At 39.5% G+C, this 21,846-nt stretch overlaps 1 protein-coding gene across 3 annotated transcripts in view; it reads right to left on the bottom strand.

The window, feature by feature from the left end:
- Nucleotides 1–21,846, bottom strand: part of Crag (DENN domain-containing protein Crag) — an 878,555-nt gene that overhangs the window by 200,063 nt on the left and 656,646 nt on the right. For all 3 annotated transcript variants that reach the window (XM_090389072.1, XM_090389068.1, XM_090389077.1), the window contains one exon: nucleotides 13,296–13,347. In XM_090389072.1, the coding sequence (XP_090245198.1) occupies nucleotides 13,296–13,347 (52 nt within the window). The remainder of the gene's footprint in view (nucleotides 1–13,295; nucleotides 13,348–21,846) is intronic.

Genomic DNA, 21,846 nt, shown 5'->3' on the forward strand with positions numbered 1-21,846 from the left:
TGGTCAGTGATAATAGTAGTTTTCTCCTGCAGTGTTTAATACATTAGAAACTACAGTTCAGGTAACACTGGAGAGTGGACAGAAACAGCACCAATGTTGGAGGATGGAGGCTTTTTTTTTTTTTTTTTTTTTGTTATTTTGGATTTTTTTTAGGAGCATTTGCAATTAAGGCCATATTGCGCCGGGGATGTGTGGCAGTCATTCCCTGACCTTTCCGCATCTTCCGTATTTGGTGGTCACAGGCTCGAACCCCGGTCTAATCAAGAAGTGTGTGCTACGCACTGCTGCTCCTGCCCACCTGGCTACGGAGGCGCCGGGATGGAGGCCAAGCAGTATGAGTGAAGGTAGTATGCCAGTTCTTTGTTTCCTTTTAGACAACTGCTTCATCACCAATGAACACTTGTAAGACCACGTTGCAAAAGTATGGTCTTTCTATGTTCACATTATCCCAGTTTTAGTTTCTTTCAAAATTCTAAATTCTAATTAAGGTATACCAGTAAATTAATTTTTCATATTTCATGGAGAGATAAATTAACTATTCTATTTTCAGTAAAAAGTGTAATAACTTTTTCATGAGGGAAGTGCTCAAATGTGTCTGGGTTCTGTACAGTGAGTTTTTTCATGAAATCGTAAGTTTTGTAAAAATGAAAAAAAAAAAAAAAAAAAATCCTTCACATAAATGCTTTTAAATATTAATTTCTTATTTAACTCGATTGCCCAGTGCAGAGTAAAATTATCAAAAATTTGTATGATACACTAAAACAAAAGCAGCAAACGGCTCAAAGTAACAGGAATGCTGTGGTTTAGGGGAGAACTGGGAGGGGGGGGGGAATTATCCTCCAAAGAATGGCTTTATGAAATGTACTACTTGTTTGTTTGCGGATCTATCGGAATCAGGACATGATACAGCCGGTGGGGGGGGGTGTCTTTGTGTGTGTGTGTGTTAACTCTAAAGAGTGTAAGGATATTAGGCATTAACTCAGCCATCTGATGAGGATTTATGAGAGATAAAGAACAGAGTGAATGCCTTTGAAGGAATTAAGTTGGGCCCATCAAGCTCTCAGCTGCTCACCTCAACATAGAGCCTGCATTTGCACATTGGGCATTACATTAGTGGCACAGGATACTAAATTTTCTGATGGTACTTGTTTTTCATCAAACCATGTTTTTAAAGCAGCAAAAATGGATACTCCAGTACAGTCAGTTTCTATAGATTTTACAATCAACTTCTTTCAATTTACAGGCATCATCGATATAATGAACGTATGCCATTAGAAGGGCTTATTGTCAGTAACTGTGGATCTGAATAGATCCACAGTTACTTTTTATTTGTCAATTAGCTGTTCATCAATGCTAACTGATATCTCATAGATTTGTCTTTGAATTGAATTGTTGCTCAATAGTAATGCTTTTAAGATACTGGAAGGATTTTGATGCATCACTGTTGAAATTACAAGTCTGTAATGCAGGTCATATCACACTCAGCAACTGTAGGGGAAACTACTAGTTTTGCAATGATTTCTGCAATTTTATGAGATGGTCATCATTCCATTGTGATTTGTTTGTGTGTTCTTCTTAAATAAGGAAGTAACAGTGTTACGTTGCTCAAAATTCTGTTTTAAATTTTTAAAATATTTAATGTTTACCATTTTTATGAGAATTTCTTTTTAAGTGATCTAAAAGTCTTGATGATTTCATAGCCTCATTTGAAAAAGGGCTATTACACATAAGACACATGGGCTGTCTTAGTCGAATGGGCTTTCAACAAAACCATAAGCTATATAATCATCCAGATATGGTCAACACTTTTTCTTTTCAGCACCTCACATGACTGGTGATGTGTTGAATAACTACAAAGAATTAAATAATAAAATATAAACTATTTTTTATTCAACTCTCACACAGACCATGTTACTGAGAAAAGCACTGTGGATCAAAAATAAACAACTTACACAAGGAAACAATAAATCAATACTAATGGTCTCTTAGACAGTAGAAACAATAGACTGAAACATTTCCTCATTTCATCCATGCCTCATATATTGACCAATGAAACAAAAGAATAAATAAATATATACATATATTTACCACACCCACCATGTTGCCACCAAGGTCACAGCTGTCGGAAAGGCGCAAATGCCAAGGATTGCAGGGACATTACCTCTGAAAGCACGTAGGCATTAATGCCTACAAAAAGCAAAAGTGGATGAATTAAATCACGCCCACTATCTTGCTTTTATAAAATTTTCTCACTCACTACTGATATATATATATATATATATATATATATATATATATGTTTAAAATCAGTTGTCTCAGGGGAAATGAAAAAGGGGAAATGAGAGAAATTAAATATTAAGGAATAAGATGTTGTTGGGTAGGGTTGAAGTTTGGAGGACCACAAACCATCGTAACACCCATGATTTTTTTGCCCCCCATAAACCAATTTTTGCCACCGTTGAGAATTCTTGGTCTAGATGATCCTGCAATGCTTCTTTAACCAGTTACTGTAGAAGTTTCCCAGAAGTTAAACTAACAGGTCTGTAATTGCGTGTGCCACCCTTTGAATCTTCCCCCTCCTCGTGAATACGGCATACGGCATACATTTGCACATCTTCAGTCTGCAGAGACCTCCCCTGAATCCTAGGATGCGCTCATAATTATGGCTAAGGGTTTGCTTACTTCTTTTGCTACCTTTAATATAACTGGATAGATCCCATCCACCCCAGGTCCTTTTCTTACGTTTATAACTTCAACAAGTTGTTGAAGTTGTCCTGCAGGAGAATAAATAAAAAGAAAACAGGTTAGATCCCAAAATGTAAGGTAAATAAAAGCCATTTCGATTCACTGAGATTATTTCATGTAACAGCTTCAGCTTAATAAAAATTCTCCCACGATTCTCTACCAAGTCTTGTGTTTCTTTTAAGTTGTAAAATCTTGCTTTGACATACTTCATGATTCTAAGGCCATACATAAAACAGCTACTGATTGTATTTAAAAGCATAAAACATCATCTCTCTCTCTCTCTCTCTCTCTCTCTCTCTCTCTCTCTCTCTCTCTCTCTCTCTCTCTCTCGTTGACATTACACTTCAATTTCTGTTGATTGTAATTTTCAGGAAATATGCATGAAGGGAGGCTGTTCTAGAAAACTGAAGTTGAAGCAATAAATTAAAAAAAAGATATATTTTAGAGATATTTTAGGGGGCATGGCCCTGAATGTGGGAATGATATTCAATGGTAGGGCAAATCTGAGATTTGTACAGAGTGAGCAGCTCTTGAAGTAAAAGTAACACCATTTAAAAGTTACAGCTGACAGTTACAGGCTCCGCAAAAACGATAAGTGTTTGCCTTTTATTTACATGATTGTTGTTTTATATTGTACTTAATACGTAGTCATATAGTTATAGTTACGCTGGTTATTTTTTATTTTAATTTAGATAAAGAGTTTTTGTGGATTTTACTTACGATAGGTAAAACCGTTATTTTTGTTCGATTTTTGTAGCCATTGTTTTTGTATATAGGGAATTCAAAGTTTTTGTAGGGAATTCAAATTTTTTAATTGAGGTAGCTCTAACGCATAATTATATAGTAATACGCTTCACTGTTTCTATTTCATAGTTTCTATTCAAATACTACTGACATTTAATTTATTGATTTTATTAATTTAAACAACCATGCCCCGAACTAGAGCAGCAAAGCAACGGGCACAAAGTGGCAGGAGTGTTGTGATTCGGGGGAGAACTGAGGGGGGCGATTCTCCAACGCGTCACAGCCTAAAAAAATGTGCAACTTGTGAAATGTTTGCCGAACTCTCTGGAACGGAACATGATATTGCCATGGGGGATGTCTTTGTGTGTGCGCGATGTAAGGAGTGTAAGGAAATCAGGCGACAACTCAGCGTTGTTATGGGCCTATATGAGAGTTTGAAGGACAGGGTGGATGCCCTCGAAGGAAATAAATTGAGGGGCCCATCAAGCTCTCAGCTGCCCACATCAACGCCAGAGCTTGCACTTGGTCATCACGCAACACAGCGGCAACCCCCAGGGCAGAATGCGCTGGTCCCACAGGAACTATTAGTTGTTGGTGACTCTATTGTCAGGGAAACGGGGAACATGCTATGTAAAAAGGATAGGTGGAACAGGACCAGGGTATGTCTGCCAGGGGCAAAGGTTGATGACGTTGTAGAGCGGATATCATCTTTCAAGGGCACAAAAGGTGATATAGTTGTACACGTTGGCACTAATGATATTAAGAGTAGGAGACCGGCAGAATTACTCAACAAGTACAGGTCACTGTTGAAAAAAAGCCGAGAATTAGGGTTGCATTTGAAAGTGTCTGCAATTCTGCCCAGACACGATAGGATGGAGTATATGATGAGAGCCTTGTCGATCAATTCGGCCCTGGAAAGAATGTGCAAGGCTCAAGGGGTAGAATTTTTTTCAGCCTGGACTGTACTTGTTAACAGGAGAGATTGCTTCTACAGGGATGGGATACACTTAAATAGAAAGGGTGCAAGAATATTTGCTGATGCTATCGAGGCAGTGTTAGGTGGGTCGGAAAACTGCTAGCTTGGGGGGATACAAAGACTAATAGTTTAACAGTAACTGCAGGCAGAGGTGAAGGTGATTCTTGCACAACTTCTATTAGAATAAGAAGCGACCTGGAGCGAGGGGTGTTGGGGGTTTCAGGGACGGATGGCAGTCATCCTGGAATAGTTGGGTATATGGGATGTGTTAGGGTAACAAGGAATAGGCTTAGGAGCATGTATGCTTGCATGTATACCAATGCTAGAAGTATAGTAAATAAATTTGATGAATTTGAAGTGTTGGTCAAGACATCAAAGGCGGATATTGTTGGGATAGCAGAGACGTGGTGTCACAAAGATATAAGGAATGCAGAACTGGAATTTGGGGAGTACAATGTGTACAGAAAGGATAGACAGGACAGAAAGGGAGGAGGTGTTATGCTGTTAATTAAGAAAAACATAAAATCAAAAGAAGTGCATCCAGTTGATATAGATGGACAGTGCACTGTTGAGTCAGTTTGGTGTGACATAAGCACTGCAAAAGCAAAAATAAGAGTAGGAGTGTGTTATAGGCCTAATGACTCGAATGAGTACAATGAACAATTGTACAGAGAAATAGAGTGGGCCAGTAAATCAGAATGTCTTATAATGGGGGATTTTAACTTCCCAGATATTGACTGGAACTTGTGGGTTGGTCACTCACACACTAGTCAGAATTTTGTGGATTTATTGGATGATTGTTTTCTGCAGCAGCATGTTCGAGAGGCAACCAGAGAAAGTAATACTCTTGATCTGGTTATCAGCAGTGATCATTCGTGTATCAAGAATTTGCAGATAAAGGAACCACTAGGTGGCAGTGATCAGTGCTGAAGTGGGATTTACTCAAAGAGGTAACTACCGTCAGGGGTAAAGGAAAGGGTTTTTGCTTCCGTAAAGGGGAGTACAGTGGTCTCAGACAGTTTTTAAATTCTGTACAGTGGGATCGACTGACGATGTTACAAACAGTAAATTCTAAGTGGGAAGCATTCAAGGAATTAATCGTGGAAGCTACTAGACTTTTCATACCGATGAAGAAATATTGTTCAAGGTTTAGGCCTAAATGGTTATCAAATGAACTAATGAGACTCGTGACAGAGAAGAAAAATGCATGGGATGCATATAAATTATCAGGCGACGCAGAAGCCTGTAGCAGATATAAGCTAGTCTGTAATCAGGTCACAAAGGAGGTTCGGCAGGCAAAGGCGGATTACGAGAAATCTTTGGCAAAAGATGCTAAGAAAAACAGCAAGGATTTCTTTACTTATATAAACTCTAAAAGGAAGGGGCTGAATATGATTGGTCCACTTGACATCGATGGTTCGACTGTTGATGATCCTGCTCAGATAGCAAACAAACTGAATGAGTATTTTGCATCTACATTCACACGTGAGGAATCATTACAGTTTGAAAATGGAAGAAGGTTATCAAATTGTAGCAGTGTGCTTAATGATTTTGTAATAACTGAGAGCAAAGTGGAGGAGAAATTGTTGAAGTTAAACATAAGAAAGGCACCTGGGGTGGATGGGATCTATCCAGTTATTTTAAAGGAGGCGGCAAAGCAACTAAGCAAACCCTTAGCCATAATTATGAGAGCATCCTTGGATTCAGGGGAGGTTCCCACGGACTGGAGATGTGCAAATGTATCCCCAATTCACAAAGGAGGTTCGAAGGGTGACACGAACAATTACAGACCAGTTAGTTTAACTTCTGTTCCGGGTAAAATAATGGAGTCACTGGTTAAAGATGCATTGCAGGATCATCTAGACAAGACTGCAGCAATAATTCAGACACAGCATGGGTTTGTTAAGGGAAAGTCTTGTCTGACAAATTTGATTGGTTATTATGATGTGGTCACAAAGGAACTGGATGCAAAAAATAATTTTGATATCATATACTTGGATTTCAGGAAAGCTTTTGACACTGTTGCGCATGGAAGACTACTGTACAAATTGGAGCAGAATGGTATTAAGGGTAAGTTGCTACAATGGATAAAAGGATGGTTAAGTGGGAGAAGACAGAGGGTGGTAATCAATGGGTGCTGCTCTTCGTGGACTAATGTTATTAGTGGAGTCCCACAGGGTTCGGTGTTGGATCCACTGTTGTTTTGTATATTTATCAATGATATTGATGAAGGTATATCAGGCTTAATGTCGAAGTTTGCAGATGACACGAAGGTTGGCAGGGTTGTTAATGACAGTAATGGCAGTGTGCTACTGCAACAGGATCTAGATAATTTGGGCAGATGGGCTAAGAAGTGGCAACTGAAGTTTAACCTTGACAAATGCAAAGTACTGCATATGGGTAGAAGTAACCCCAGAGAAACGTACCAACTGTGTGGTACTACACTTAAGGTGGTAGAAAATGAAAAAGACCTGGGAGTAATTGTGCAGTCAGATATGAAGTTTTCTGAGCAATGTAGACAGGCTGCTAGGGCAGGTCATGGGGTTTTGTCAATGATATATAGGAATTTTGCTAGCAGGGAAAAGGAGGTGATTGTCCCTCTGTATAAGGCAATGGTCAGGCCATGCCTTGAGTACTGCGTACAGGTCTGGAGGCCTCATTTTAGGAAGGATGTAGATTTGCTTGAGCGTGTACAGAGAAGAGCAACACGATTGGTGAGGGGAATGAAGGGATCCTCTTACCAAGAGAGGCTTAAGTTCTGCAAATTGCAGTGGCTGGAGACTAGGCACCTGCACGGTGATCTGATTGAGGTCTATAAGGCCTTGAATGGGTTGAGCATGCTGAATTCTGATGGGATCCTCCCACTTGTTCAGAATACGAACCTACGGGGACATAAGTTCAAATTAAGAAAGGATAGATGTAGAATAGATGTGCGGAAATTTGCCTTTAGCCAGCGGGTGGTTAATTGCTGGAACAAACTTCCATCTGTCGTTGTGGAAGTTGATAGGTTAAATAAATTTAAGGAGGAACTGGATAGGCAATTGGAGGGTATGGTGTGATTTTTTTTTTTTTTTTTTTTGGCTGATGCTGCATAAGCTCCTACACTTGCTTTCTTGCATCAGGTGCCACTGCTACTACTACTACTACTACAATAGCAAAAGAGAAAACCCAGAGGAAGCAATATTTGTGAATTTGAAGTTGGATAGCAAAAGGATGCTGGCTAGCTGGCTGTGGTGCACATAAGGAGTGATTTAGAAGAGAGAGCTGGAAGCATTAGCATTAGTAGAGGCATATGATGCAAGAAAGCAAGTTTATGCAGCATCAGCCAAAAAAAAAAAAAAAAAAAAAAAAAAAACACTCGCTCCCAATTCACCCCTCCGTTCGTTCCAAGTACCTGTCCAGCTCAGCCTTAAATTTATTTAGGCTATCAACTTCCACAACAAAGGATGGAAGTCTGTTCCACCAAACGACCAACCACCCGCTGGCTAAAGGCAAACTTCTGCACATCTATTCTACAACTGTCTTTCCTCAATTTGAATTTATGTCCACTCAGACAATTAATCTGGGTAAGAGGAAGAATCCTATCAGCATCAAGCATGCTCACCATTCAAGGCCTTATACACTTCAATCAGATCACCTTGCAAGTGCCTAGTCTCCAGACACTGTAATTTGCAAAACTTTCTTTCTTTGTAAGAGCAACCCCTTGTTTCATTCACTAATCTTGTTGCTCTTCTCTGTTCCAGCAGCTCCGAATCCTTCCTAAAATGTGGCTTCCAGACCTATACAGTACTCAAGGTGTGGCCTGACCATTGCCTTATACAAGGCGATAATCACATCCTTTTCCCTGCTAGAAAAATTCCTGTTATCATTGACAAGACACCATGGGATACTCTTGCAGACTGTCTGCACTGCTCAGAAAACTTCATATCCGAATGTTACACACGGTTGATATGTTACTCTGGGGTTATATAAGTCAACCCAGAAGAACAGTGCCCATTGAAGTATGTAGTGAAAAGAAACACAGCGGAAACAGAATACCTATGAGACAGTGTGGAGAGATCGTTAGAGGTGGGCCATTAAGAAACTGGAACTGCCCTCTTTTGAATGGAATCAAGAAAGAGGGCACTGCCCTGAATGTGGGAATGATATTCAATGGTAGGGCAAATCTGAGATTTGTACAGTGTGAGCAGCTCTTGAGAGCAAAGTAACACCAATAGCAAAAGAGAAAACCCAGAGGAAGCAATATTTGTGATGTGCTCATACCAAGAGAGATCAGAAGTAAAGGTAAACCCTAATGGTTATATATGTGATCTTGTCTAGAAATCTGAGCGTCATCGAAGATAAGCATAGGAGTAGAAGAATCCTTTTTCAGTCTTGTCTTAAGATATAAGACATGACTGAAATCAAATGTTATCTCTGCATCACTGGAGAATTACCACATCACCATTTAAGGAATTTATTTTAGTGGATATTCAATAAGTTAAAGCTGTTTGTGCAGCAAGAGGATTTTCAAACTGGAAGGTGTAATGCAATGTGCTTATCATCAGAAAAACTATGAATAGGATTTCCGGTCAACGGAAGAAGTTCAGTAATATAAAATATGAAAAGAATGGGAGAAAGAACAGAACGTTAAAGAAAACTATCATTAGTGCAAAAATTAGAAGACTGAGCCATTTATGCCTTCACCCACAAGTGAGCAGTCAGAGAGAAAACTGGATACCCAATTGCAAAAAGCAATTAGTAAATATCAAGATGAAAGCTTATTTAGAAGACCTTTACACCAAACATGATCAAAAGCCTTTGAAGTGTCAAGACCAACTGCTTGAATTTCACCCCCCCCACTGAATTTGACGATAGATGGGTAAAATTAGCCAGTGAATCACCAGTGGAACGACACCGACAAAATCCATACTGGCAATCATTGATCAGATGGAAGGTTTCTAGATAGTTTAGGAGTTGGATGTTAACGGATTTTTCCGTTACTTTAGAAAGAGTAAAAGTAAGTGCAATGGGTCGATAACTGGATGGCAGAGATTTGTCACCCCTTTTTAGGAACTGGCTCTATATGAGCAAATTTCCAAGCAGAAGAAATAACATCTTTGGAATATGAAAATGACAAAAAATGTGACACAGAACTGGAGAAATATCATTAGGACCTGGAGCTCTGCATCAAGATTGTTCAAAATCCTTCTAACATCCTCCTTTTGATTGCAGACCACAAAAGGCTTTGAATGGAGTGTACTGGGAATAGTGAGAGGTGGTTTACCAGATCATCAATACATGAGTTGGAAGGAAAATAGGATGCTAGCAGGTCAGCGGATAAGCTTTATCTTTGGCTGAAGAGGCAATAGAACCATCTGGTTTTGACAGAGACGGGCAAAAGTTGTGGCCCATAGCTTTGGCAAGAGACCAGAATGTTCGACTACCATTTGGATAAGAAGCAAGTTTTCTATCCTTATCCTGTTCGAAATATAGTTTGAACACATTAATAATTGCTTTATAATTGTCACAAGCTTCAATCTAGGCAGAAAATGAACATTGAGATTTGGATACAAGCCAATTACAATACGCAACATTCTTCTCCTGAACGGCATTAGCAAATTTATTGAAAAACCAGTTTAGATAAAGGGCAAGATTTTAAGGTGGGGTGTAAATAAATATTTCATCCCTACAAGAATAATTTCACTGACATGATCTAAGCAAACACTGACATTAAAAGACTTAAAAAAGTAAACCAAACAAGGATGAGAATATAAATCATGTAGATCTTCCAATTTTCCATTCTTGTAATGCCAACCAACACAGGATTGAGTGAGAGAGAGAGAGAGAGAGAGAGAGAGAGAGAGAGAGAGAGAAAATCCACTGGAGGAGAGTCCAACTCCAAGTTGTGATCTGAGGTCCCTAGAGGACCACTCATTTTGGCTATGTAGTTGAAAGGGTTGCTTGTGAGAAAACGATCAAGAGCTGGCTGTGTGGTTAGAATTGTCTGGTATTCTGGTAGGTAAATAAACAATTTGTTCGAGGTCATTAGTAATAATAAATGGTCTCAGCATCTCAACCAGTCAGATCAGTGTGACTAGAAAGTGGAAGCACATGGAATTTTGAACATTAAAATCACCAAGGAAAATTAACTCACTGTTAGGTTTTTTTGGTTTTTTTTTTTTTGGAGCATTAGCAACTAAGGCCATATTGCTCCGGGATATGTGGTGGTCATTCCCTGACCTTTCCAAATCCTCCGTATTTAGTGGTGACGGGCTCGAACCCTGGTCTAATCAAGAAGCATGTGCTACGCATTGCTGCTCCTTCCCACCTGGCTACGGACTCACTGTTAGGAAAGTTAGACTGGAGAAAGTCAAGTTTCAAATAGAGGAAGTCAAAAAGTTCCATGTGATCAGTGGAGTTGGGAGAACGATGGAGACAACATATGAATTTAACAAAACAGGGTTTGATTTGGTTTTTACGGTGCATGGGTGACTAAGGCCATGAGGTAGCAAGTCCAACAGAATGGGGTACAGAGATTTTAAGCCAGAGAAATTTGAAAAGAGGTGATCCCAAATTACTAAGTCTCTCTCAAGGAATATAGAGACAACTGGTCACCTTTGAAGCGAAAGGAATCATAGATCAAATAATTGTGATAACTGAGACGAGCAGTAGTTAAATCAACCAATAATAATTGGGATTCTGTCAGAAAAAGTAGGTGGTGCTTGGCAGACTGTAAGTGGAACTGGACACCACTGAGATTGGAACTGACATGGCATATGTTTGAGAAATAAATGGGAAAGGGTTTGGGAGGTTTAGATTTTTTATTAGATAAGTTTGTTTTATTAGTTTGACTTTCCGTGATATATTCAGTCATAAGAAAAGGTGGGGAGGCCATGTATGAAGTAATGAAATTTTTGGATATGGCGTACAGAACAAGAATATACTGAACACCTTAACATAATGTGGCCTTGATGATGCACCAGGCATATACACACTATTCAGAATCCCTCCAGTCACTATCTGGTAGAGTAGAGGCAGTGAGATTATACACCAGCTGATCTGGAAGTTTCCTAGAGAGTTACCAATAGGTTCAGTCCGGTGGAATATCTAGCAGTGGCCTGCGAACACAGTTTTAGAGCTGTTTTTATATGGCAAGATTTGGGGGGGGGGGGAAGCCAGAGCTTTGCTCTGGAGACTAAACAAGGGTTCTACCACTTTGATTTCCCCAGGGGCTCACATCTGGTGAGTATGGGCTTGGCACACCCAGGGTCCTGAGCTGGATATCATCATTCTTCTCTTTCTTGATGATTCCTACTTCTGACTCTCTCTCTCTCTCTCTCTCTCTCTCTCTCTCTCTCTCTCTCTCTCTCAGGATGGCTCGGAAATTGCGTTTTGGCTGGTGCAGCATAAGCCTCAGGCTTCCTTGCACCACATGGCTAATAATAATAAAGCCTCCAATAAGCAAAGTGGAGTTGGGAGATCAACTCCACTTTGGTTAATCAGTCACCTACCACCTAATATTGCCTGGTAACATGGAGGTTCCATGTGGTGTGGATGCCACACCTCAACCCCTGCTTACACTGGTTCACACTTTGGTGGTAACCTCCACTATATTAAGTGCTGTATTTTGGGACTTTCACACCAGGTTTATACCCAGGGTTACCAACAGACCGTGAATGTGTCAGCAGATGATTTGTTTTTGGTCGAATGACCAGACTTATCTGAAATTCGGTCCACTTGACTCTAGTGTCACCTGAATATCAATTCCATCAGCATTTTAGACTCCCAGCTTGCCATACCTGAGAGAATGTGTTTGTGACAGCCTCAAGTACATAATGGATAAAAATGGATAATTCTCAAGGACAATTTTTTACAGACCATTTTTTAGAATAATCTGACAATATTCATATTGTCCTAGAACATCATTCTTAATTCATATTCCTAATTATGGTAATGTAGATAAAGACTAATTCTGATGGCAAGGCTTTACATCTTTTAGCAAGGTGAGTGTGGAAGTAAAGATGTCTGGCACTGGCATCATGCATGTTGTGAAAATTTGGACATTTGTAAAATCAAAAGATATCTAGTCACCTTATACATAGATCATGCTAGTGTTTACAAATGGAGGAAAATTTATATCAATAACTTAAAATTTGTAGGGTTTTTTTATGTTATTCGGAAAAATCCATCTTACTCTCAGTTCTTAATGGAACTGAGAGCAAGATGGACTGTGATAGATAGATTATTGCATATACTTGAAAAATGATAGCCTCACATTTCTCAACTTTTATGGTATCTAAATCTGATTTTGCATGGTAATGAGAAAGTTTTTGTTTTCTACACTGGAAGTGTTTCTGGTAGTGCTGGTAATCATGTAAAACAAGTTTCATTAATTCTTTCATAAAATGTTGCTCAATCATTTCACATTAAGCTAAGTGATAAGCCATATTTTTTGAAGCTATAAAAGAAATCTGCCATTTATTTACTATCAAACAGATTTGTGCACTTCAATGATTTTATTATGCCAAAATATACAAAACAGGGCATTGGCTATGACCTCAAACCACATCTCTCGACTTATACATATTAAATACATTTTCTAGCTTCTGAAGACCCAAAGCTAGAGCTTGATTTATACTATAAGTCAACTTGTACTTGTGCATCTAAGACATCTTCTCCACATGTGCTCACCTCTGTGCATGAGACATATAAACAGACTAGCAGTTTCAAATTGTACAACAAACTGATTACATGAAAAACAGTTACTTATCTCCAAAATCACTTTTTAAAATCAGTATAACTGATCCTAAAGCTCTAAGCAATATTCCTATATTTTTGAGATACTCACCCTGATAATTATTGTCAATAGGGGTACAAATTTCTCATGACAAAAGGTACACCTGTAAAACAATATATACTTCTTAATATATAAAGAAATGCTCTAATTTGTTGTAAGAGTGATACAGTTACAGATATTTCGCCAAAAATTATTAAAAATTAATGTAATAATAGTTAAACATCACAATAACATAACAATTCACATTAAAGACATTTCATTTTAATTCTGCATGTATCATAATTTATTTTTCCTTTCCATTTATAATATCACTCAATAAAAATGAATAAAGAAACAAATAATAATAAAAGCTAATCTAGAAAGTTTTAGAATAGTTTAAATGTTTTTTTATGCTAATTAGGAAAAGAAATGTTTACATCATGTTCTATTCTTTCAAAAAAATTAGATTTATAATGTCTTTGAAAAATCACACTTTTTTTTTTTTATTTATTTAGAAGAATCAAAATTTTACGCCATAAATGGAGGATCTTGATTTAAACCACACTCTAGAGGAATTTCAATCGTTCAAGAAAGTGGTACTGCCATATATTGGTAATCTTTATCGGTCTGTTTCAAATGGAGATGTTCATGCATCTGTAAATTGTAAACTGATTACGTGAATATGTATATGTATTATCTATTGGTTGATTATTTTCTACATCAGCATGCTCGGGAGGCAATTAGAGGGAGTAATACTCTTGATCTGATTATGAGAAGTGATTCTTCATGCATTAAGCATCTGAAGATAAAGGTGGCAGTGATCACAGTGTGCTGAAGTGGGATTTACTCAGAGAGTTAACTACCATCAGGGGTAAAGGGAAGGGTTTTTGTTTTCATAAAGGCAACTATGGTGGTCTGAGACGGTATTTAAATTTATACGGTGGAACCAGCTGATGATGTTACCAGCAGCAAATTCAAAATGGGAAGCATTCAAAGAATTAATCTTGGGAGCTACTAGGCTTTACATACCAACTAAGAAATATTGTTCAAGGTTTAGGCCTAAATGGATGTCAGATGAGCTAATGGGACATGTGGCAGAGAAGAAAAATGCATGGGATACATATAAATTAATGAGTAACATGGAAGCCTATGATAGATATAAGCTGGTCTGTAACCAAACCACAAAGGAGGTAAGGCAGATGAGAAATCTTTGGCAAAGGATACAAAGAAAAACAGCAAAGATTTCTTTACCTATGTAAACTCTAGAAGGAAAGGGATGAATCAGATTGGTCCACTGGATATTGAGGGTTCAACTGTTGATGATCCTGCTCAGGTGGCTAACAAACTAAATGAGTATGAGTAATTTGAATCTATATTCACACATGAGGAGTTATTCAGGGAAGGGAATGCCAGAGTTGAATTAAACTCTGACAGTGAGCTAGATGATTTTGTAATAACTGAGAGGAAAGTGGAGGAGAAATTGTTGAAGATAAACATAAAAAAGGCACCCGGGGTGGATGGGATCTATCCAGTTATATTAAAGGAGGCAGCAAAGAAAGTAAGCAAACCCTTATCCATAATTACAAAGCTTCCTTGGGCTCAAGGGAGGTACCCATGGAGTGGATATGTGCAAATGTGACCCCAATTCACATAGGAGGATCAAAGGGCGACATAAGTAATTGTAGACCTGTTAGTTTAACTTCTGTTCCAGGGAAATTAATGGAAGCACTGGTTAAAAAAGCACTGCAGGATCATCTGTTGTTGTTGTTGTTGTTATTTGGTTTTTAATAGCATTAGCAACCAAGGCCATATTGCTCCGCGGATATGCAGTAGTTCTTCCCTGACCCTTCCACATCCTCCGTATTTGGTGTTCACAGGCTTGAACCCGGGTCTAATCAAGAAGCGTCTGCTACACACTGCTGCAACTCCTGTCCACCCGGCTAAGGAGGCGCCCTGGGATCATCTAGACAAGACTTTAGTTACAGCTCAGATACAGCATGGTTTTGTTAAGGGGAAGTCTTGTCTGACCAATTTGATTAAATACTATGATGTGGTTACAAAGGAACTGGATGCAGGGAATAACTTTGATATCATATATTTAGATCTTAGAAAGGCTTTTGATACCGTTGCACATAAAAGACTGCTGTACAAATTGGAGCAGTGTGGCATTGGAGGCAAATTGCTGCTATGGATAAAGGGATGATTGAGTGGGAGAAGACAGTGCAGTAATCAATGGACACTGCTCTTCGTCAACTAATGTTATATTAGTGTAGACCCTCAGGGTTCAGTGTTGGGTCCATTGTTGTTTTCTGCATTTATAAATGATATTGATGATGGTATATCAGGCTTAATGTTCAAGTTTGCAGATGATAAAGTTGGGCAAATGTAATGTTTGCCAATTATAAAGTACTACATATGGGAAGCAGTAACCCCAGAGTAATGTTTGTTTGTTTGTTATTCGGTTTTTAGGAGCATTAGCAACTAAGGCCATATTGCTCCGGGAATATGCGGTGGTCATTCCCTGACCTTTCCGCATCCTCCGTATTTGGTGGTGACGGGATCGAACCCCGGTCTAATCAAGAAGCGTGTGTTACGCACTGCTGCTCCTTCCCACCTGGCTACGGAGGCGCCTAGAGTAATGTATGCAACTCTGTGGCACTACACTGACAGTGGTAGAGAAGGAAAAGGACCTGGGGTTATTGTGCAGGCAGATATGAAGTTTTCGGAGCAGTGTAGACTGTCTGGAAGAGTAGCTCATGGTGTCTTGTCAATGATATACAGGAATTTTCCTAACAGGGATAAGGAGATGATTATCCCCTTGAATAAGGTCAGGCTACAACTTGAGTACTGTAAATGGGTCTGGAGGCCTCATTTTAAGAAGGATGTAAAGCTGTTGGAACGAGTACAGAGAAGGGTAACAAGATTAGTGAATGGAACGAAGGGTTGCTCTTACAAAGAAAGGCTTAAGTTTCACAGATTACAGTGTCTGGAGACTAGGCACTTGCGAGGTGATCTGATTGAGGTGTATAAAGCCTTGAATGGTTTGAGTTTTCTCAATGCTGATGGAATTTTTCCTCTTGTTCAGGGGTCCTTGAGGTTATCACAGACATTCTCCGAGATATGCCAGACACGCTGTACTTGCTACAAGCGCTGATGGAAATAATATTCAGGTGACATTCAAGTTAGGTGGAACCAATTTCGGTGAAGTCCGGACGGTCTGTGGCAGCCAAATCCTCTGCTTGCACCTTCATGATGGTGGGACTGTTAGTAATCCTGGGTATAACCTGCATACAATCACACTGTGCGTGACCATCCAGGGGTGCACCAACGTACGCAGGAGTTGAGGTGTGGTGCCCACACCACATGAAGGAGTGCTGCTCCTCTCTGTTAACCAGGCAACACTAGGTGGTAGATAAATCTCATCAACCGGTGCAATACCACCACTTTGCTTAATGGAGACTTGAACTGGTGGAACCCATGTTTATTCTCCAGAGCTAAGTTCCGGTCAACCCTATCTGACCTCTTCCATCATGCAGTACGACTGATGACTTTTGAGGTTATGAAGAACATCAAGGCGAGATGTAATCTTCCTTACATTGAGGGGGCAGCTCTAAAACAGTGTTCGCAGGCCAGCTGCTAGTTAGTACATCGTAATGAACCTATTGGTAACTCTTTAGGAGGCTTTCGGTTGTCGAGGCCATGGTATGTCAAGGATCCGGGTATATTCTTACCATGCGTACGCCATATCCAAAAATTCATTACTTCATACAGCACGTACATTTCTGCCGCTCCTGGAAAACAGAGAAGTTTTTTCTGATTTATTTTCTGTTTTATTAGCTTAAATTGGCATATTAACTTATTTTCTAGAGTAGCTTTATATTCCTATTTACGATACTTAGTTTAAAGTAACTTAGATACAGATTTTGTAGGTATTACTTAGTATCGGAAAGGGTATCAAATCCATGTGTTTACCGTTCGTAATTTGCCGCCATTGTTAAGCGATAATAGATAGCATAAGCTTAATATAGTATAGTACAGTACATAATATTGTCAATTAAATTGTACTTTTAACTATACATATAACAACTTGGGTTACGTAACATAAAAAATAAATAATTAATACTTAACTTGATACGGAAGTTATATAAAGGGATTTCGTAGATAACACTCGATACTAAAACATAAATATAGTGTTATAACTGTTTGGGATATAAGTTTAGGGTTTTAATTTTGTACTGAAATTGAAATTTTATTGAAATTAAAACGAAATCATGACTCAGACCAGAACAGCAAAGCAAAAGGTTCAAGCTAATGGGAGTGCTGTGGCTCAGGAGAGAACTGAGGGGGCAGTTGCCCTCTGAATCACAGCCTATTAAAATGCATTACTTGCTTGATGTTTGTGGAGCAGTCGGGTACGGGACATGATACTGCCATGGGGAATGTCTTTGTGTGCGCGCGTAATGCAAGGAGTGTAAGGAAATCAGGCGACAACTCAGCATTGTTATGGGCCTATATGAGAGCTTGAAGGACAAGGTGGATGCCCTCGAAGGATTAAAATTGAGGGGCCCATCAAGCTCTCAGCTGCCCACACCAATGCCAGAGCTTGCACTTGGTCATCACGCAACACAGCGGCAGAGCCCAAGGCAGAATGCGCTGGTCCCAAAGGAACTAGTAGTTGTTGGTGACTATTGTCAGGGAAACATGCTTTGTAAAAAGGATAGGTGGAACAGGAACAAGGTATGTCTGCCAGGGGCAAAGGTTGATGACGTTGTAGAGCGGATATCATCTTTTAAGGGCACAAAAGGTGATATAGTTGTACAGGTTGGCACTAATGATATTAAGAGTAGGAGACCGGCGGAATTACTTAACAAGTACAGGTCACTGATGAAAAAAAGCCGTGAATTAGAGTTGAATTTTAAAGTTTCTGCAATTCTGCCCAGATACGATAGGAGGGAGTATATGATGAGAGCCCTGTCGATCAATTCGGCCCTGGAAAGATTGTGCAAGGCTCAAGGGGTAGAATTTTTTTCAGCCTGGTCTGTACTTGTTAACAGGAGAGACTGCTTCTACAGGGATGGGATACACTTAAACAGAAAGGGTGCAATAATGTTTGTTGATGCTATCGAGGCAGTGTTAGGTGGGTCGGAAAACTGCTAGATTGGGGGGAAACAAGGACTAATAGATTAACGGTAGCCACTGGCAGAGGTGAAAGTGATTCTTGCACTGCTTCTATTGGAATGAGCCGCAGCCTGGAAAATAAGATGCAGGATATTTCAGAGACTGCTGGGAATCATTGGGGCACAAGTAAACACATGGGTTGTGTTAGGGTGGCTAAGAGGAAGAGCAGGTGCATGTATACTTGCGTGTACACCAATGCTAGGAGTTTAGTAAATAAATTTGATGAATTTGAGGTATTGCTCAAAACATCAAAGGCAGATATTGTTGGGATATGAGAGACGTGGTGTCACACAGATATAAGGAATGCAGAATTGGAATTTGGGGAGTACAATGTCTACAGAAAGGATAGACAGGATAGGAAGGGAGGAGGGGTTATGCTGTTAGTTAAGAAACACATAAAATCCAAGGAAGTGAAGCCAGTCGACATCGCTGGAGAGTGCAGTGTCGAGTCAGTTTGGTGTGACATAAGCATTGGGAGATCAAAATAGAGTAGGAGTGTGCTATAGGCCTAATGACTCTGATGAGTATAATAAGAAACTGTGCAGAGAAATAGTGGGCCAGTACATCAGACAGTCTTATAATGGGGGATTTTAATTTCCCAGATATTAACTGGAATTTGTGGGTTGGTCACTCACACACTAGCAATGCTTTTGTGGATTTATTGGATGATTGTTTTCTACATCAGCATGTTCGGGAGGCAACTAGAGGAAGTAATACTCTTGATTTGATTATCATTAGTGATTCTTCATGCATTATGAATCTGCAGGTAAATGAACCACTAGGTGGCAGTGATCACAGTGTGCTGAAGTGGGATTTACTCAAAGAGGTAACTACCATTAGGGTAAAGGGAAGGGTTATTGCTTTCGTAAAGCCGACTATGATGGACTGAGATAGTATTTAAATTTTATACAGTGGGACCAACTGATGATGTTACCAACAGCAAATTCAAAATGGGAAGCATTCAAAGAACTTATCTTGGAAGCTATTAGGCTTTACACACCAACTAAGAAATATTGTTCAAGGTTTAGGCCTAAGTGGATGTCAGATGACTCTGATGCAGGAGAAGCAAAATGCATGGGATACATACAAATTAACACGTCACAGAAGCCTATGATAGATACAAGTTGATCTGTAACCAAGTTACAAAGGAGTTGAGGCAGGCGAAGGCAGATTACGAAACATTTTTTGGCAAGGGATGCAAAGAAAAACAGCAAAGAGTTCTTTACTTATTTTAACTTTAGAAGGAAGAGGATGAATCAGATTGGTCCACTTGATAACGATGGGTCAACTGTTGATTATCCTGCTCAGGTGGCTAACAAACTAAATGAATATTTTATATCAACATTCACAGATGAGGAGTTATTCAGCGAGGGAAATGCCAGAGGTGTATTCAACTCTGGCAGTAAGCTAGAGAATCTTGTAATAACTGAGAGTAAAGTGGAGGAGAAATTGTTGAAGATAAATACAAGAAAGGCACCTGGGGTGGATCGGATCTATCCAGTTATATTAAAGGACGCAGCAAAGGAAGTAACCAAACCCTTAGCCATAATTATGAGAGCTTCCTTGGACTCAGGGGAAGTACCCATGGACTGGAGATGTGCAAATGTGACCCCAATTCACAAAGGAGGATCACAGGGCGACACAAGTAATTATAGACCTGTTAGTTTAACTTCTGTTCCCGGAAAATTAATGGAGGCACTGGTTAAAGAAGCATTGCAGGATCATCTAGACAAGACTTCAGTTATAGCTCAGACACAGCATGGTTTTGTTAAGGGGAAGTCTTGCCTGACCAATTTGATTGGATACTATGATGCAGTCACAAAAGAACTGGATGCAGGGAATAACTTTGATATTATATACTTGGATCTTAGAAAGGCTTTTGATACTGTTGCACATGGAAGACTGCTGCACAAATTGGAGCAGTGTGGCATTGGAGGCAAATTGCTGCTATGGATAAAGGGGTGGTTGAGGGGGAGAAGACAGAGAGTGGTAATCAATGGACACTGCTCATCGTGGACTAATGTTATTATTGGAGTCCCTCAGGATTCAGTACTGGGTCCAATATTGTTTTCTGTATTTATAAATGGTACTGATGATGGTGTATCAAGCTTAATGTCCAAGTTTGCAGACGACATGAAGGTTGGCAGGGTTGTCAAGGACACTACTGACACTATGCTACTGCAACAGGATCTGGAAAGGTTGAGCAGATGGGCTGAGAGGTGGCAAATGAAGTTTAACATTGACAAATGTCAAGTACTACATATAGGAAACAGGAACCCCAGAGCAACATATCAACTCTGTGGTACTACACTGACGGTGATAGAGAATGAAAGGGACCTAGGGGTGGTTGTGCAGGCAGATATGAAGTTTTCTGAGCAGAGCAGACGGGGGCAAGAGTAGCTCATGGTGTATTGTCGATGATATATAGGAATTTTTGTAGCAGGGATAAGGACGTGATTATTCCCTTGTATAAGGCAATGGTCAGGCCACACCTAGAGTACTGTATACAGGTCTGGAGGCCTCATTTCAAGAAGGATGTAGAGATGCCGGAACGAGTACAGAGAAGGGCAACAAGATTGGTGAATGGAACAAAGGGGTGCTCTTACGAAGAAAGGCTTAAGTTTTGCAAATTACAGTGTCTGGAGACTAAGCACCAGTGAGGTGATCTGATAGAGGTGTATAAAGCCTTGAATGGTTTGAGTATGCTCAATGCTGATGGGATTCTTCCTCTTGATCAGATTAATCACCTGAGAGGGCTTAAATTCATATTGGGGAAAGACAGATGTAGGATAGACATGTGGAAATTTGCCTTTAGCCAGCGGTGGTTGGTTGTTGGAACAGACTTCCATCCCTTGTCGTGGAAGTTGATAGCCTAAATAAGTTTAAGGCTCAGCTGGACAGGTATTTTGAATGAACAGAGGGGTGAAGTGGAAGTGGTTATTTTTATTTATTTATTATTTTTTTTTTTTGGCTGATGCTGCATAAGCTTGCTTTCTTGCATCAAATGTCTCTACTAATGCTAATGTCCCCCCAACTATTCTTACTATTGAATGCACCATGAATTGTCAAACTAATAGAGTAAGCTATCTGCGAAAGATCTAAACCTCCCAAACAATTCATTTCACAGATATATGTGGTCTCAATTCTAATCTCAATGATGTCCATTTCCACTTGCTGTCTACCAAACTCACTTTACTTTTTCTGACAAAATCTCAGTTATCAGTTGATTCAACTACTGCTCATCTCAGTTACCCAAATTATTCGCTGTATGATTCCGTTCGTCTCAGAGGTCGTACTTGTGCATATGCCCGTTCCGATATTCCTTGTCAGAGATTTGGTAATTTGGAATCTCCTCTCTTTGATCTTCTCTGGTTTAAAATCTCTCTACCTCATTGTGTCAAATTCATCTGTTGTTTCTACTGTTCTCCTATATCTACTAATCACT

Source organism: Mastigoproctus giganteus, chromosome 2 (genome assembly GCF_048544385.1).
Source record: "Mastigoproctus giganteus isolate SK-2022 chromosome 2, ASM4854438v1, whole genome shotgun sequence".
Classification (NCBI taxonomy): Eukaryota; Metazoa; Arthropoda; class Arachnida; order Uropygi; family Thelyphonidae; genus Mastigoproctus; species Mastigoproctus giganteus.